This window comes from Gossypium hirsutum, chromosome A02, assembly GCF_007990345.1.
Source record: "Gossypium hirsutum isolate 1008001.06 chromosome A02, Gossypium_hirsutum_v2.1, whole genome shotgun sequence".
Taxonomy (NCBI): domain Eukaryota; kingdom Viridiplantae; phylum Streptophyta; class Magnoliopsida; order Malvales; family Malvaceae; genus Gossypium; species Gossypium hirsutum.
The window spans coordinates 100,453,658-100,472,398 of NC_053425.1; the positions used below are offsets into that span (position 1 = coordinate 100,453,658).

General features: G+C 33.6%; 1 protein-coding gene across 1 annotated transcript; it reads right to left on the bottom strand.

Annotated features, from left to right (window-relative positions):
* Nucleotides 1-13,401: 13,401 nt before the first annotated feature.
* On the bottom strand, nt 13,402-18,436 carry LOC107925060 (ribonucleoside-diphosphate reductase large subunit). The gene is made up of 17 exons (XM_016855628.2): nt 17,948-18,436; nt 17,807-17,868; nt 17,628-17,715; nt 16,760-17,023; nt 16,415-16,655; nt 16,247-16,323; nt 15,944-16,114; nt 15,765-15,857; nt 15,520-15,669; nt 15,342-15,428; nt 15,006-15,170; nt 14,800-14,919; nt 14,463-14,665; nt 14,231-14,380; nt 13,973-14,120; nt 13,800-13,883; nt 13,402-13,688 (listed from the first exon to the last, which is right to left on the bottom strand). The coding sequence occupies exons 1-17, from the start codon at nt 18,173-18,175 to the stop codon at nt 13,596-13,598; spliced, it is 2,424 nt and encodes an 807-aa protein (XP_016711117.1). The 5' UTR covers nt 18,176-18,436; the 3' UTR covers nt 13,402-13,595.
* Nucleotides 18,437-18,741: the final 305 nt, after the last annotated feature.

Here is an 18,741-nt window from a genome sequence, read left to right on the forward strand (position 1 = left end):
GAAATATGAATTTAGTAATTAAAAGTTGGAGGGTTGAATTGAAAAAAGAACAAGTAGTTAGGAAGTTGTGGAGTAAATAACCAAATAATTATGAGAGTGCAATATTTAGATTAAACAAGAATGCGGCTTAGGTACGTCACTGTCACTTACTCATCATTCTTTTTATCCTTCCAAACCAAAACAAAATACACCATTTATGAAAAGAAATTTATTATGTGTACTAAGGTGACTACGTATTAAATATATAATAATTTCATCCTTATGATTATTGTCATGATTTTAACGATTGATGTGTTAAAATAAATTAATTTTTAATTTCTTCTTCTTCTTTTTTAAACTTTCTTTTCTTTTCTTTTTTTGGTTAAATTTCATTATTAGTCCTTGCACCTTATGAAAACTATGAATTTAGTCTTTATACTTTTTGAATGACACAATTTTAGTCCTGACTCAAACTGTAGTAATTAAATTCGTTCGGGTGAACTCAATTACCAGTCATTTACTATGCGTGCAATTGTAGATTTAATCCATATTCTCCAAACAAATCATTCTAAGTCCTTATACTTTTAAAATTTTGAAATTTTAGTCTTGGTGCAACCGACAATTGAAAATCCATTAATTGAATTTTTAGTTAGTGATATGTGGAAATAACAAGCTTGTATGATGTACCATTACACATATGATAATATGTTTGTCATATCATATTTTGAAAATGGTAGAACTTAACTTAATGAATTTAACAGTTATTGTTTGATAAGGACTGGATTTTTAAAATTTGAAGAGTAAAGAGACTAAGAATGACCAAATTAAAGTACAAGGACTAAATCCACAACTTGTATAAAGCTAATAACAGAATTTGACATTCTTTTCCTTCACAATATAAATCCCAACCTAATGTAAATTTTTAGGTTAAATCGTGTTGTTAATCCCTGTACTTTGTAAAAGTTTCAAATTTAGTCCTTATACTTTTATTTGATCAATTTTAGTCCATGTACTTTTCAAATTGCTCACTTTTAGTCCCTATACTTTTGTAATTATGAAGTTTTAGTCTTGACCCTACAATTGCAATTAAACTTGTTTGGTTAAATTCAATTACTAGTCATGTATTATGCGTACAACTATAGATTTAGTCTATTTTTTTTCAATTGGATCATTCTAAGTCCCTATACTTTTTGAATTTTGGAATTTTAGTATTAACGCAAATGACAGTCGTTAATCCATTAGTGAATAATACGTAGAAATAATAAACTGACATGACATTACACATATGATAATATGTTTGGCGTATCAGATTTCAGAAATAACAAAACTTTACTTAATGAATTTAATAGTTACGACTTGGTGATGACTGAAATATTAAAATTTAGAAAGTACAGGAACTAAAAATGATTAAATAAAAATACAGGGATTAAATCCATAATTTTTATAAAGTGGCAAGATTTAACCAAAAGTTTATGTTTATGAGAGATGACATTTAGATAATGTGAGATATACTGGAGTGTTATTCACTCAGCACCGAAATTTAAATAGTGATTGATAATGTGTAGGTTGGTTTGGCAAAAAGGTGATGGACGTCGGTAAGACTTATCAAAACAAAAAAAAAAGGTATAATTCAGTGTAGATTAAATAAAATTTTGATTTCAACTTGCAATTTGTGGGATTCTTTTTTTAATTTGACGGTATCGGTGATTAAATTATAGGGTTAAGTACGTTCAATTTGTTGGCACATGGAATATTAAAACCATCAAACAAAATACTCCTCCTTTTAGCCAACATATTTATTTATAATTAAATCTATAATATCTTCTTTTTTTTGGGTACCTCAACTTCAGAGTTTGAAGATTATATTAATTTGAGTGGTATCAAATCAATTTAAACTTTCTTCATAATTAAAAATATTCAAAACGTACATAAATAAAATGAAAATTTAAAGGTGGAAGATTAATCGAATAAATCGATAGATATAGATAGAGATTGTTATTCAATTGAACCCTTTAAGATAATAACCCCCAACAAATTTAATTAATGGTTCTAATCAACCCTCCAAGAAATAATTCTTTGAAATTTGAAGGATGAGAGTAGACTCCTATGACTTTTTGAAGAAAATCAAGAAAAAAAAAACTTCTAAAAATTACAATAAAGAAATATTTCACAAAAAAAGTAACTATAAGAGTTGAAATTTTTGTTAATGAATGAATTAATTGCTTTTAATGAATAATGAAGAGGTTAATTACATCGAAATAAAACTGTAATGAAACTTTAATTAATTTAAATTTTCTTGTTGACTAAGAAATATAAAACTCCTAAAGAATTTTAAGCATTTAAAAATATCCTAAAATTCGGAATAAATAAATAAAACCTAATTGAGCTCATATATAATCAAAATTAAGTCTTAAACTCAAACCCAATATGATTCAAACTTAAACTGAAGCTTGAAACTCATAATTTCCCATAATAATATCATCCAAAAATTCTGCTAAAGCAATCTTTAATTAAATAGTCATCACTTGAGCTCCTGGACTCAAAATTGAGTGATTCAAAGTACATTTCGAATATATGAAATGGTTCTTTGAACACTATGTAGATATCTTAACCCAAAAATGTTTGAATTCCATCCAAAAATTCATTGCAAATCAATTGATCTACCAAATTTGAAAATTGGCAGCTTGAATTGGCTTTAATAAATTTCACCCCATGCATATATCATTCCCAAACTGTTGCGCGAAAGCGTGTGAAAGAGTAAAATTATTGTACTGAAAAATCACACTAAGTTCAATTCCCAGGAAAGAGAGGTAGATCACGAAGATCACTTAAATACCAAGTCTTTCCTAGCCAGAATATCCCTCTATCGTAATTTAATAGCACAATAAATCACTACAATCACATTCACAAAATATGCAAAACAAATAATAAAGAACACCAGAATTTTAACGAGGTTCAGCAAATTTTGCCTACGTCCTCGGGCACTACCAAATATATTTCACTCCAAAAATTACAAGTGAAATTTACAAATAGAGAGAGAGAATAATGCCTTAAGTAGAGAATGGCAATTATGGGATGAAGAAAGTAAGAAATGGTTAGGCCTATTTATAGTTGAGGTTCAAGGATCAACTTGCAATGTCCCTATACAATTAGGGACCAAAATTGCAATTATCCCATGCCAACTTTTAACCCAACTTGCCAACCAATTTTACTTTCTACTTTCGGTGCCCACCCTTTTTGACTTTTCAAACAATGGGTGGGTTCCAATAATCTCCACCTTGAAGATTTGATTAGGATAATCTTATCTTCACACAATTCTTTCTGCCTTTGACAACAATACTTGATAGTGCCTTCTTCAACTGTTAAACTTGCAGGATATTGATCAAGTTCAAACAATGTTCGAACTTGGTTGCTGTTACCACCTTGGTCATCATATCTGCGGGATTATCTGCAGTCTTGATCTTCTGAAGACAAATTTTCCCCTCTTCAATAATTTCCCGCACAAAATGGAATCGTACGTCGATATGCTTTGTATGTGCATGATAGACTTGATTCTTTGCTAAATGAATAGCACTTTGACTATCACAATACACGTTAATATGCTCCTGAAGCAACCCCAAGGTTTTAGCCATACCTTGTAACCAAATAGCCTCCTTTACAGCCTCTGTTACAGCCATGTACTCGGCTTCTGTGGTTGACAACGCAACTGTAGACTGTAGTGTAGACTTCCAACTTATTGGTCCTCCAGCAAGTGTAAACACATAATCGGTGGTTGATCTTCGCTTGTCCAAATCACCGGCATAGTCAGAATCAACGTACCCAATAACACCTTTACCAAGTGTATTATCCTGCTTGAACAGTAATCCAACATCCACGGTCTTCTGAATATACCGTAGAATCCATTTCACAGCTTGCTAATGTCCTTTTCCAGGATTATGCATATACCTGCTCACTATACTAACTGCCTGTGAAATGTCGGGTCTTGTACACACCATTGCATACATCAAGCTACCCAGTACATTAGAATACGGAACTTGCAACATGTATTCTCGTTCCGTATTCGTCGAAGGAGATAGTTGTGCAGAAAGCTTGAAATGAGAAGCCAACGGGGTACTTACAGGTTTTGTCTGCTCGTTCATGCCAAACTGCTGTAGTACATTTTTCAAATACTGCTTCTGAGACAAGCTAACTCTATCATGAGCTCTATCTCTCCATATTTCCATGCCGAGAATCTTTTTAGCTTCTCCTAGATCTTTCATCTCAAACTCGAGATTGAGTTGAGTCTTCAATCTTTCAATCTCAACTTTGCTCTTAGATGCTATTAGCATATCATCAACATATAAGAGCAAGTATATGAAAGTTCCTTCTTGTAGCTTCTGAAAATACACGCAATGATCAAATTTATTTCTTGTGTACCTTTGCCCTTTCATGAACTGATCAAATCGCTTGTACCACTGCCTCGGAGATTGCTTCAATCCATAAAGCGACTTTGTCAGTTTGCAAACCCAATTTTCTTTTCCAGCAACCTTGAATCCATCTGGCTGAGTCATATAGATTTTCTCTTCCAAATCACCGTGTAAAAACGCGGTCTTCACATCAAGCTGAACTAGTTCAAGATCATATTGCGCAACCAAGGCTAGCAAAATCTGAATAGACGAATGCTTCACAACTGGAGAAAACACTTCATTGTAGCCTTTTCTTTCTTTCTGAGCGTAACCCTTTGCTACTAATCTAGCCTTGTATCGAATTTCATTTTTATCAGGAAATCCTTCCTTCTTTGCATATACCCATTTGCATCCAATTGCCTTCTTTCCCTTGGGTAGTGTCACCAACTCCCAGGTCTTTTTTTTATGAAGAGACTGCATTTCTTCATTCATTGCTTGCTTCCACTTTACACCATCAGGGTTACTTATTACTTCTGTGTAAGTAGAAGGAACATCATCATCTGTAATTGGAAGTGCATAGGCCACTATATCATCAAAGCGAGCAGGCTTACGAATCTCTCTTCTTGGCCTTCTATATGCAATTGAATCTTGTTGCTGTAGAGGTTCTTGGGTAGGAACCTCTTCATCATTTGTCCCTTCAATATTAGCTGGATCATCGTTAACCTTTTCAAGCTCCACCTGCTGCAAAGTACTACTGGTTTTGTCATCCTTTTGTGAATCCTTATACTTCAACATGGTTGATTCATCAAAAGTCACATCTCTACTAAAAACAATCTTCCTTGTATCAGGACACCAGAGACAATATCCTTTTACTCCATCAGTTATACCCAAGAATAATGCTTTCTTTGCTCTTGGGTCTAACTTAGATTCTTTTACATGATAATATGCAGTGGAACCAAATACATGCAAAGAATCATAATCAGTAGCAGATTTACCAGTCCACATCTCCATAGGAGTTTTTCCATTTATTGCAGCTGATGGCAAACGGTTAATTAGATGGCACGCATATGTAACTGCCTCAGCCCAAAATTCTTTGCCCAATCCAGCATTGGACAACATACATCGAACTTTCTCCAGTATAGTTCGATTCATTCGTTCTGCCACCCCATTTTGCTGTGGTGTATCCCGAACAGTGAAGTGTCGCACAATGCCCTCATCTTGGCATACTTGTAGAAATGGATCATTTTTGTACTCAGTACCATTATCTGATCGAAGTCGTTTGACCTTTCGACCAGTCTGAGTCTCCACCATCTTCTTCCATTTCAGAAATGCATCCAAAACTTCACTTTTTCTTTTCATTAGATACACCCATACTTTTCTTGAATAATCATCAACAAAAGTAACAAAATAGTGCATACCTCCCAAAGAAGCTACTTTGGTAGGTCCCCACACATCACTGTGAACGTAGTCCAGAATTCCTTTCGTATTGTGAATTGCTGGACCAAATTTTACCCTCTTCTGCTTGCCCAGAACACAATGTCAACAGAATTCCATTTTGCAAGAATTTGCACCTTTCAATAAACCTTGCTTCACCAATGTCTGCAAAGCTTTTTCACCAGCATGTCCCAATCGCATATGCCATAATCTGGTAGCCTCTGAATCTACATCTTTTGTAGAAACTGTTGATGTTGATCCAATAACTGTACTTCCATTTAAAAAATACAAGTTATTTCTTCTTGTGCCTTTCATCACCGTCAGTTGCCCAGCTACTACTTTTAGTAATCCAACTCTCAAAGTGATTGTAAGCCCTTTAGATTCTAGGGCACCTAATGAGATGAGATTTTTCTTCAGGCTAGGTACGTAGCGAACATCTGTCAAGACTTGGATTGAGCCGTCGTGATTCTTCAATTGGACTGTACCCACTCCCATTGTCTTACAAGCACTATCATTGCCCATAAGAACAATTCCACCTTCTAGCTCTTTAAGACTAGAAAACCAGTCCTTATTAGGACACATATGGTAAGTACATCCTGAATCCAAAATCCACTCATCCGTTTGACATGCCATTGCCATGCCAACCAAGCTAAAGTCTGACTCCTCATCATGCTCCGCTACACATGCATTAGAAATAGCCTTGCCCTTTTGTAGCTTAGGACAATTCTTTTTCCAATGCCCTTTTTCACGGCAAAAGGCACATTCATCTTTGGCGGGTCTCCCTTTGGACTTTCCCCTTCTACCAGATTTACTGTTGTGTGAACGACCTCTTACTGTTAAGACTTCTGCGGTTGTATCTCTGTGATCTCTTGTATCTTTCTTTCGAGTCTCAGATCTATACAACGTACTACAGACTGCATCAAATGTGATCGTGTCCTTCCCATGAAGCAATGTGGTGGTAAGATGATCATATTCATCAGGAAGGGAATTCAACAACAATAATGCCTTGTCTTCATCTTCAAATTTCTCATCCAAATTTAGCAAGTCTGCTAAAATTTTATTGAATGAGTTCACATGGTCATTCATCGACATACCGGGTACATACGTGAATCGATAAAGTTTCTTTTTCATATAAAGCCTATTTTCAAGACTTTTCGTTAGAAACTTTTCTTCCAGTGTATCCCATAACTTCTTCGCTGATGTCTCCCTCATGACAGAGTACTTCTGCTCTTTGGCCAAACATAGGCGGATTGTACCACACGCCTGTCTATTGATCTTGGCCCACTCCTTGTCATCCATCTTGTCAGGTTTTTCTTCAAGGGCTATATCTAGCTCTTGCTGACATAAGACATCCAGGATCTCACATTGCCACATACCAAAATTATTGGTACCGTCAAATTTCTCTACTTCAAATTTTGCATTTGTCACAGTAGTCCTTGCTGATGACGATGCTGCTGCCATTTTTCTCCTCAATCCCAACTACTGTATACGTGAACAGTACCGTATATATGTGAATAGTGCCGTATACGTGAATAGTACCGTATACATGAATAGTGCCGTATATGTGAATAGTACCGTAAATGGTCGTATTCCCCAAGTACGAACCTGGCTCTGGTACCAATTATTGCGCGAAAGCGTGTGAAAGAGTAAAATTATTGTACTGAAAAATCACACTAAGTTCAATTCCCAGGAAAGAGAGGTAGATCACGAAGATCACTTAAATACCAAGTCTTTCCTAGCCAGAATATCCCTCTATCGTAATTTAATAGCACAATAAATCACTACAATCACATTCACAAAATATGCAAAACAAATAATAAAGAACACCAGAATTTTAACGAGGTTCAGCAAATTTTGCCTACGTCCTCGGGCACTACCAAATATATTTCACTCCAAAAATTACAAGTGAAATTTACAAATAGAGAGAGAGAATAATGCCTTAAGTAGAGAATGGCAATTATGGGATGAAGAAAGTAAGAAATGGTTAGGCCTATTTATAGTTGAGGTTCAAGGATCAACTTGCAATGTCCCTATACAATTAGGGACCAAAATTGCAATTATCCCATGCCAACTTTTAACCCAACTTGCCAACCAATTTTACTTTCTACTTTCGGTGCCCACCCTTTTTGACTTTTCAAACAATGGGTGGGTTCCAATACAAACAAAGAAAGAAAACTTTGGAGGAAGTTTAAGTTTCCAAATCCACATCCAATCCCCTAAAGTAGGTTGGGGAGGGTTGATAAGATTTGAAGCAATATGATTACCCAATTTGATTAAAAAAAAAAGACCATTCGATGAGGCATTCCAACACAAGGTATCAAGACCATCAGGAAAGATGGATAATGGATGCACAAGAATATTGTCCCATAAGAAATTAAGGATTTCAAACAACAAAGAACACAAACCGAATTGGTAATCTTTGACTAAAAAGTTTTCTTCGCCTAGCATAAGGGGGCCATGAATAGGAAAACGAATAGAACCCAACCCCGTCCAATCATCATGCCCAAAACTAACTCAGGAGACATGTTTAATGATCTACCAGATACATTTCTCAATAATATGTTGCACACTCTTTAGGGCTTTCCATGTAACTAAGAATTTAACTTTGGAGTTGTCATTTTGGAGGTACTTCGCATAAAAATTTGAGTCCATAATTCAAAGTTGGAATGCATAAGCTTCCAACAGAGTTTAGTGAAATGAGCTTGGTTTTTAGCTTTCATCTGGCGAATTTCAAGTCTCCCATCTCATTTCAATTTTGAGATAGTTGCCCAATTTGCCAAATGAATGCGAGTGCGAGATTTTGTCCCTCCCCAAAGGAAATTATGATTAATGTAATCAATGGCATTACATATGTTGGAAGGGAGTTTTTGAGATTGCATGAAATAGGAAGGGATAGATGTTGTAGTAGATTTTATAAGAATAAGTCCCTGATAAGGGAAAGGAAATTTGGTTTCCATCTAGCAAGTTTTGAACGAATTTTTTTGACAATGAAAAGATAATCCTCTTTGCTGGCTCTTTTATGGTGGATTGGATAACCAAGATAGCGACCAAGGTCATAAGTTTCTTGAAAGCGTAATAGATTTGTGATCTAAGATCTTAAATTTTTGGATAAATCTAATAGGATAACACCTAAAGTATACTGAAAAAATAAATTACCGAACCATGATTGTTATGGATTGTCCTATTGTGTGTAATCACTTGTTAATCTTATAATCATGGGACTTGATTGAATAAGGTAAGGAAATTATCATCTCATTTTTACTATAAATATAAAAATAGTAATAGTCGTTGAAATATTCTGGATATCCACTAGAGGTGCTCATGGGCCAGGCCGGGCCGGGCTCAACTAAAAATTTAGGCACATTCATTTGACTCCGGCCGGGCCGGGCCAAAAAAATGGGCCTAAAATTTTGCCCAAGCCTGACCTAAATAAAAATGCTAAAACTCGGGCCCGGCCCGGCCTGCCCGTATTAATTTTTTATATTATTTTATATAATTTTTAAATATATATATAGTACATCAAAAATACTAAAAAATTAAAATAAATATTTTTCAACAAATTGAAAATAAATTTTTAAAAATATGTAGACTTAAATAGCACTAAGATAGATGTAACTTAACAAGCAAATACCTCTAAAATAATAACAAAATTAACAAATGCCTCTAAAATTATAACAAAATTAATAATAAAAAAAGCTTTATACAATATCTAAATAATAACAACAAAACAGTAGCAACATAATAGTAATATGGTAGCAAAATAGGGAGAAAACAACAATAAAATAACATTCAAAAACAAAAACAAAAAAAAAGCAATTTTTTTAGCATTTAGTGAATTCAAGTTGGGCTGGACCGGGCCCAGGCCAAAAATACCTTACCCGAGGCCCAACCCTTTTTTTAAACGGGCCTTATTTTTTTGTCCAAACCCATTTTTCAAACCTATATTTTTGTCCAAACCTTCCTATATTTTGGACGAGCCTTGGGGACGAGCCGAGTAACCCGAAGTCTAATATCCACCTTCGCCACTAATTTTCTAGTTATTAATGCTATTTGAAGAAGTAAACTATTCATTATATAATATATATATATATATAAATATGTACACAAGTTCAGTGATTCCTCCAAACTGAAAATTTCTTTTTGGATAAAATATTGAATTTAAAATATAAATTTCAAGAAAAATTAAATTCATATATTAGATATGGGTCAACACTGAAACCTTGAATTAAGCTAAATTTAACCTATTTTTAAAATATGAAGTATACTAATCTTAATATGAACTACTCAACACCGTCATTATTCTTATTTCTTCTAAAAAGGAGGGTAAATAAGTTAAATTAGTGGCAAGTCTTTATGGGTAATTGATTGCCCCAAGAAGTCAAAGTCGAAGGTTTGAGTCGACATTGGATAGTCCAAATTAAAGAAAACAACCACATAAATAATACCAGGAACAACAGGGGTTGACAATGATGAATTAAAGAAGGTTGAAAATTGAAATAGCCACACCATCACTACCTTTCTAAACTTATGTTTGCAACCGTTCACTTTTTTTAATTTTATTATTATTTGTATTACATGTTGTCGACTTGAAGCATAGTCTCATCAACAAATTATTCATCTCTCTCTCCGCTAATTTCTCGAGTTTTTTAAAATCGGATCGGTGATTAAATTGATTAAGTTATCGATTCGTTAATTCAATTAATTTGATTAAAAATTATTAAAATTTAAAAAAATCGATTCAATTGATTTTTAAACAGTTCAATTAGTTCGTACTGATTTTCGGTCCAACCGATTTAATATATAACATTCTTCGGACTGTTACTCTAACTGATTCTCGATCCAATCAATCGGTCCTATTCAATTCAAAAGCCAACAACCTCAAAACTCAAGGATAAATGAGCATTCTTTGTCTGACTCAGTTCTTCACTCTAAATATAGTGGAAGCAAAAGAAAATAGAACTGCCTTAAAACTCTTATTAGTAACTTCCAATGAGTTAATTTATTATTTGAGTTTGAACATTTTTATCCAATTTAATTTTTGAACTTGACAATTGTTCTCACATTAAACTTAAACTTTTTTTTTGTTTAAATTAGTTGATGATATTTCTTTAAAAAAAGTTTAAGCCCAATGTGGGAATAATTATTAAGTTCAAAAACTTAACTTTAACAAAAAAGAATATATATATATTCAAACCTTTGTCAAGTTTAAAAATTAAATTGAAATATAAAACAATTGAGAAATTTAAGGTTGGAAGACTGCATTAACCTATTCCAATCTTAAAAAAGTTATTGTAAGAAAAATAATTAAAATAAATAGAATGAAACCCTTTTAGGAAATGGTCCCAATCTCCCAACAAGTAGAGTCACAATCATGTCGTAGGATATCCCCATGCTCTTATAGCCTCTTTAACTATAAACTCAGAAATGATAGAGATGTTAATTGCTGACTCCCACAATGCATCCAAAATTAGTAGAAAACTTGTGCCATTTATGCTATGAATTTCTTTTCAAACTATTGTAGAAACTGCAAAATGATTTACTTCACAATGCCACTTTGAAGATTTGACCCACAAAATCATGTATATTATTAAATAGTAATAATATGATTATGCCAAACTTTGAAGATGAATAATAAGCGGTTCCAGTTTTTTTCAGTCATGTTTCAAAAAAGTAAAAAGTACAAACTAAATAGCAATCAAAGGTCAAAATTCGACTAAATGTATTGTCAAAATATATATATATATATATATATATTTTAAATGCTTATTGGGCTCACTCAATCTTTTAAAATGACTATTCAGTCTTCTTTTATTTTATTTTTCCAATTTATTTACTTCCATAAACAAATATTCAACGTTGGAGCAAAAGTGGGTTGGAGGTGCCTCACCCCACGTTACTCCATTGTCAACCACCCATTTAATAACTTAACTTAGTTTTGGATAGATCCATGTGAGGTGGACCATTCCAATACCCAACTATTGTAAGTCGAGCGAAAATTTGTTTTCAACGTTAACTATAACAGTCGGTTGTAACGGTAATTATAATTTAAGAAAAAGTTACTAAGATATTTTAACTGTGGCATGTTTGATTAATGTATTTTGATTATTCAGTTATAGATTTTGAGCAATATTTCACAAGATTGTAATTGGAGAAGAAATTCAATCAAACAAAAGTTTATAAGAGCTACTTACCTTATTTAAAGAAATATTGATTTTGAAGAAATTAAAATCAAGCAATAACTCTTTCATAGGCTTTTAACCTGTCCAACTTTCCTTATTGAAGAGATGTGTTTTCCTTCAAAGATTACAATTAAAAGGTTTCAACACGTTCGTTGCATCCCAAAAATAAAAAAATAAAAAAGTTTATTGGCAAAAGAGGTCAGTTTTTCTAAAAATTTAGAGAAACATATTATTTTTGAAGGGAGTGTGCGAAAATGCTTCTAATTGGGTGCACTTTCTGCACAATTGACAAGAAAACTCATCCAACTAGGTGAGCTTTCTGTTGACATGTCAAAGAAAACGTGCCCCTATTGGACACATTTTCTTTAGAATTTTCAAAAAATATTTCAGTTAAACACGCTTTTTTTAACATGTCAGTAGTTGAACAAGCTTTCATATTCTTTACAAAAATAGCCCTTTTCTTTAATTTTTCAAAAAAAAAGGCATATTTGACCAATTAATAATTTTTTTTTGACATATATAACTAATTTAGCCAATAAATCAAAGGGGAGTTTTGCTTTGGCATACTTACTACCGTTAATTGTTCTGTTTGTTCATAATGCTTCTCATTTACTATTATTTGTTGCTATTAATTTTATTCAAACCGTTTGAAGATTACAATTTTAATATAAAACAACTAATATTTAATAAATAATAATTAAAGCTTTTAGGTCAAGCGGAATCAAAAATGAATTTAGACTAACAAATATTCAAATTATGGCCTGACTTTGTAAATAAATTTAGTTGAAAGTCAAAATAAACATTTTAAAATAAAATGACTATTTTTTTTAAGTTGATGAAAATGTTAAAAGCTTATAATTTATATACGAGTCCACAAAAAAATTATTTCTAATTTTTCAAAGTGAAAAGCAAAAATATTTTGATAAAGACGTTTCTCAATAATATTATCGTGAATCTCGAAGTCATGCACAGTAACAATACCAAACTAAATACAACAAGTAATAGAATCCTAAACTAATCCTTAGCTAAATCTTAGAAATATTAATGTCATAATATTTTTCAAATCCTCCTAACTATTATCCTACTGAAATAACTCTTATTAAGGACCATATTGTAACAATTTCGCTCAAAAAAATAATGGATTAACTAAGAACTGGTAATAAATTCTTCATAAAAAATTATGATGAATTAAATTTGAAACCAAATCAAATTAAACCTTTTAAATAAAATAAGAAACAAACATTTTCTATACTATCATTTCTATCCACAACAGTCAAAAACAAGACCTAACAAATGTGGATTAAATGACTGAAATAACTGGCATTTCCGGCATAATGATAGATGGTACAAAAATTGCACTTGTTGAATCTTTGGACACATTTGTAGGAGGCGAACCTTTTACCTTGCTAGAGAGAACTCTTTGATTATGACTTGGAATTCATTAATTATCAATTAATAATAAATTAACAATAAGCAAGCTTCAATACATAACAATCACTGATAATCTAAATTAGATTAGATATTGTGAAGACAATTAAAACCCACATATAGAGTCGCCATTCGTCGACACCAAATTCCCTGATTGCATGCTCTCAAAGCTTCAAAAAGGAACCGATCTTTAGCTCCCACAAGACATGCACTCTTCACGATTTGTAAGGGAACAAACCATTTGTGCCATTCTTGTTTCATCATCTTCTACTTTAGGCTTTTCCTATATTATGAACAGAAAATAATAAAAAAATTAAAATCAATATAATTTGCAAATTTCATGACATTCTAGATGTTATGCAACTTCAACATGAATCAGAACAGTATGTATTACCTTCAACATCGATGTATCAACGGTGAATTTAATTGCATCAGCTGCTGCACGAGATCTTAAATAATACATTCCTGTCTTCAGACCCTGTATATACAGTCAAGGGAATCAGCAACCATCATGCAACTACTGGCATTAATCTGTGTTTAATCATGATAAAAGCCAAGCTTTAATACCTTGGACCAGGCATAGAAGTGTAAGGATGTAAGTTTTCCGAAATTTGGTTGGTCCATATGTATATTTAAGCTTTGGCTCTGGTCTATGTAGCATCCTCGATCAACAGCCATATCAACTAATGTTTTTTGCTTAATTTCCCAAACAGTCCTAGTAAATCAGAAACAAATATATACTTTAACTTCATTCTGAAGAGGTAATGAGAGGAAAGGGGACTGGGGATTGAGACGAAGAAGTCAAAAAAACCCAGCAATCCATACCGGTAAATTGCTTTCAGTTCATGAGGTATTTCAGGAATATTTTGAACTGAACCATCTGCGTGTATTATCTTGTTCTTAACAACAGGTGTCCAAAGACTCATCTCAGTTAAGTCATGAAGAAGATGCTTGTTCACCACTACAAACTCACCACTGGAGAAAAATAGAAAATAAGTTTTAAGCAATGGACAACTAAGAAATGGAGCAAGACGCATAAGAGAAAGCCAGGACAAACCTCAGAACTCTACGACTATAGATATTGGAAGTATATGGTTCAAAGCACTCATTATTTCCAAGAATCTGGCTAGTTGATGCAGTTGGCATAGGTGCTAACAAAAGTGAATTTCTCACTCCATGCTTAGCTATGTTGTCTCTAAGAGCATTCCAGTCCCACAGATTTGAAGCAGTAACACCCCACATATCTTGCTGGAGAATACCCTGAAATTTAACAGGAAACTAAGTCATGAGCAAAACATATCAGCAAGAAATGAGCATTTAGTAAGATATTGCAATCACATCAAATATAACCAGAATACTTGTATGCATTTCAAAGAATTGCCAAAATCACATACCTTACTCACAGGACTCCCATTATATGTCTCATATGGCCCCTCTTTCTCAGCTATATTAGAAGAAGCTTTCAGAGCATGGTAGTATATGGTCTCAAATATGTCCTTGTTCAGCTGCTGAGCCTGAAATTTGAAACCAGTAAATTATCAGACAAAATTGATTCAACTTAAATGGTATATCAGATTCATATATTCATGATCAAATATACCTCAGGTGAATCAAAGGCCATGCCAAGTAAGATGAATGTATCTGCAAGCCCCTGAACTCCAATACCAATGGGTCTATGACGCAAATTTGATCTTTTTGCAGTTTCAACAGGGTAGTAATTAACATCAATTATTTTGTTAAGATTTCTTGTAACAATTTCAGTAACCTGTCACAACAGTGCAAGGAAAGACATAACAATCATTATTGACAAATAATATCATAAGTGACATCATGCATCAACACAGAACTCATGATGCCATCACAATGATACACTAGATGGATGAAAAACGATCTAGCAATATCTGGATAAGTGCTTTAGCAAAGTAAAGAATCAAACCTCAGCCAGTTTGTCAAAGTCGAAATATCTATTCTGAGAACCTCTACTACCAACAAGCTTACATGGATGAGACTCCGGTGGAACCCCCTGAAGTAGATAAAAAGTCAAAGCTAATTAAATTAACATGCAGATTCAAGATAAAGCAACATGTACAACATAAGCACCATACAACACCTACCTTTTCCCTCACATATCTTGGTAGTGCAATAGAGGCCAGATTGCAAACAGCAGTTTCTGTTGGACTTGTGTATTCAATGATCTCAGTACACAGATTAGAAGATTTAATGGTGCCGAGATTTTGCTGGTTGCTTTTTCTATTGCACGTATCCTGGATAAACAGTGGGAGGCAAAGGGTCAACAACACAATACTCATCTGAGAACAGAAATACCCCATAAAATATAAAGCTTGTTTGGACAAATCACCTTAAATAGCATGTAAGGGGTACCAGTTTCCATCTGGGATTTCAGAATCTCAAACCACAAGCTCTGTGCTTGGACAACCTTCTTTGCTTTGCCCTGAATATCAAACAAGAAAACTTTAGGAAATGAATTCTAGTTGCGAAAAATATAAAAGCATTAACCAAATATATAACAGCATTAACCTCTCTTTCATAATGAATATACAGCTCCTCAAATTCTTCACCCCAACAATCTGCCAGTCCTGGAGATTCATTAGGACAGAATAATGACCACTGCCCATTACTCTGGACTCTTTGCATGAAAAGATCAGGCACCCATAGAGCATAAAATAGATCACGCGCCCGGTGCTCTTCCTACAGCAACAAAACTTGGACATTATTGGATATGATATGATACTATACAGTATTGCAACAAATCAGCCAAAGAAAGAACTTAACACCCAAATAACACAGCTCATGCAAACAAATTCAAACTACATAAAATACCTTTCCATGGTTCTTCCTGAGGTCTAGAAACTCAAAAATGTCAGCATGCCATGGCTCCAAATATATAGCAAAGGCACCTAAATGCATCAAAGGCATCATTTTTAATAAAAGGGCTACCAAACATTGTCAGAAAACACAGCATATAGAATTACAACAGTTCAAGTATACCCTTTCTTTTCCCCCCTCCTTGATCAACATAACGAGCAGTGTCATTGAACACCCGCAGCATTGGGACAATGCCATTAGATGTACCATTTGTTCCACGAATGTAACTACTTGTAGCCCGAATATTGTGAACTGAGACACCAATTCCTCCAGCTGATTTGCTGATTATAGCACACTCCTTCAAAGTGTCATATATTCCCTCGATACTATCATCTTTCATACACAGTAAAAAGCAGCTGCTCAACTGCCAGAACACAAGTCAAAGAACTACATATGTAAGCAAAAGAATTTAATGAACAATGACAATAAATAAGGTGCCTCAATCTAATATTTGCACACAAAACTTACTTGAGGCCTTGGAGTTCCAGCATTGAAAAGTGTGGGAGAAGCATGAGTAAACCATCTTTGAGACATCATGTGATAAGTTTTTATAGCAGAATCAATGTCATTCTTATGAATTCCAACTGCAACCCTCATCAACATGTGTTGGGGCCTTTCTATAACCTTCCCTTGAACTTTTAAGAGGTAGGACCTCTCAAGGGTTTTGAAACCAAAATAATCATAGTCAAAGTCCCGATCATATATGATCTCACTATCCAACAGAGCAGCATTCTGAAATCAACACAACAACAAAATTTAGCCTTTATACATGTAATCATTACACATAAGAGGAATTAGAAAGGATACACAATGTTGAAAATATGCATAACTGAAGGGCAACAAAACAAAGCAAACACTAAAAACTTCACATAACTAGAAAGGATCAGCATTTGATGCACTCACAATGTGATCATCTACTTCTAACAATGTATAAAATTATAAGCAGTAAGGACATCAAATATAAATCCAGCTTAAAAAGGCTTTAAAAAGTATTAAAAATACTGTATAAATTTTGCAAGGCCATTATTTTTGCAGTCAGTATCAAGTATCATAATGTAGATAATACACAACTCGTCAACGTTCATAACACAAATGGATCACTTCCAATTCTACAAGCATGCCAAGCTTTTGTAGGCTTAGTCCAACACAATTTTGTCATCAACCACAAGATAAAGGGTTTACCATTTTTTAAACTAGAAATTTCAACAGAGATCAAAAAGGCATCAATAACTTGAGTGTAAAGTGACACTCTAGCCAAAAGATCTACCATATTTCAAACTAGAAAAGCAATAATCAAAATTTGAGAGTAAAAAAGAATGAAACATAATCATAGTACCTTCATGATGATTTCATAAACATCATCAGCAATCAAAGGCGCCTTCAGTCCAGATCTCTCATTGAAATGGTTGTACATGATCTTAATCCTACATTTATAAACCACCCATCCTCAAAACATCACTCGCCTCTCTCCAAAAAAATAAACAACCTTTATCAAATTAAATAGAAATCGCTTACGTCTCAGAGAATGACTTCCTAGTATTTTTATGTAAATTCGAAACGACAATCCTCGCCGCCAACTGCAATTACACATTTGAATTAGTAAAAGAATTTCAAAATGTTTAGAATCATTATTTAAAAAAAAATAAACAAACTCACGGAAGCATAATCAGGGTGGTTCGCAGTCATAGCAGCGGCGGTTTCAGCGGCCAACTCATCAAGCTGGCTAGTACTGACCCCTTTATAAACACCAGCGCAGACCTTCTGAGCGACAAGGACTGGATCGCAGTGATCGATGCTAAGTCCATAGCTCAATTTCTTCAACCTCGCCGTTATCTTATCGAAATGAACGGCCTCTTGCCTCCCGTCTCTCTTAACCACATACATCGTCAATCCTTCTCTACCTCTAAGCAATTTCGTCGACCAGGTTTAAGGCTTGCAGAAAAAGAGTAACCATAAGCGCGGTTTATATAATGCGATAAAAGAAAAGAACAAATGGTTTTGAAATTTGAGATTTTTTTTGCTTGGGTTTCCCTCGTTATTAAAATTTGGTTTGGGATTCTTTTGAAATTTTCGCGCCAAAAGTGGATAAAATGGGAGCGCCTTTCTTTTTCTTTTTTGCTCAAAACAATGGGAACGTGTTTTATCAAATGGTTTTTCCTTTCTTTATCCCTTTTGAATCGTTCGAGTTGTTGTCGCATGGGTCCACCTTTTTTTTTTTTTGCACTTTTTAGTTTTCTTTTTGGAATAAATACAACTTATATATATTTTTTATATTTAAGATTGCTGGAAATTTAATTATTAAAGTATTTTTTATAATATCAAATAGATTTAGCGATAGTATAGAAATATTTCTCAAAAATGCTTTTACTTTTTTCAGAAGTTATAAGTTTTAGATTCTCCTTAAAAGTGTTTTTTATTTAAAAGTATTTTTGAGAAGCATTCCTAAATGT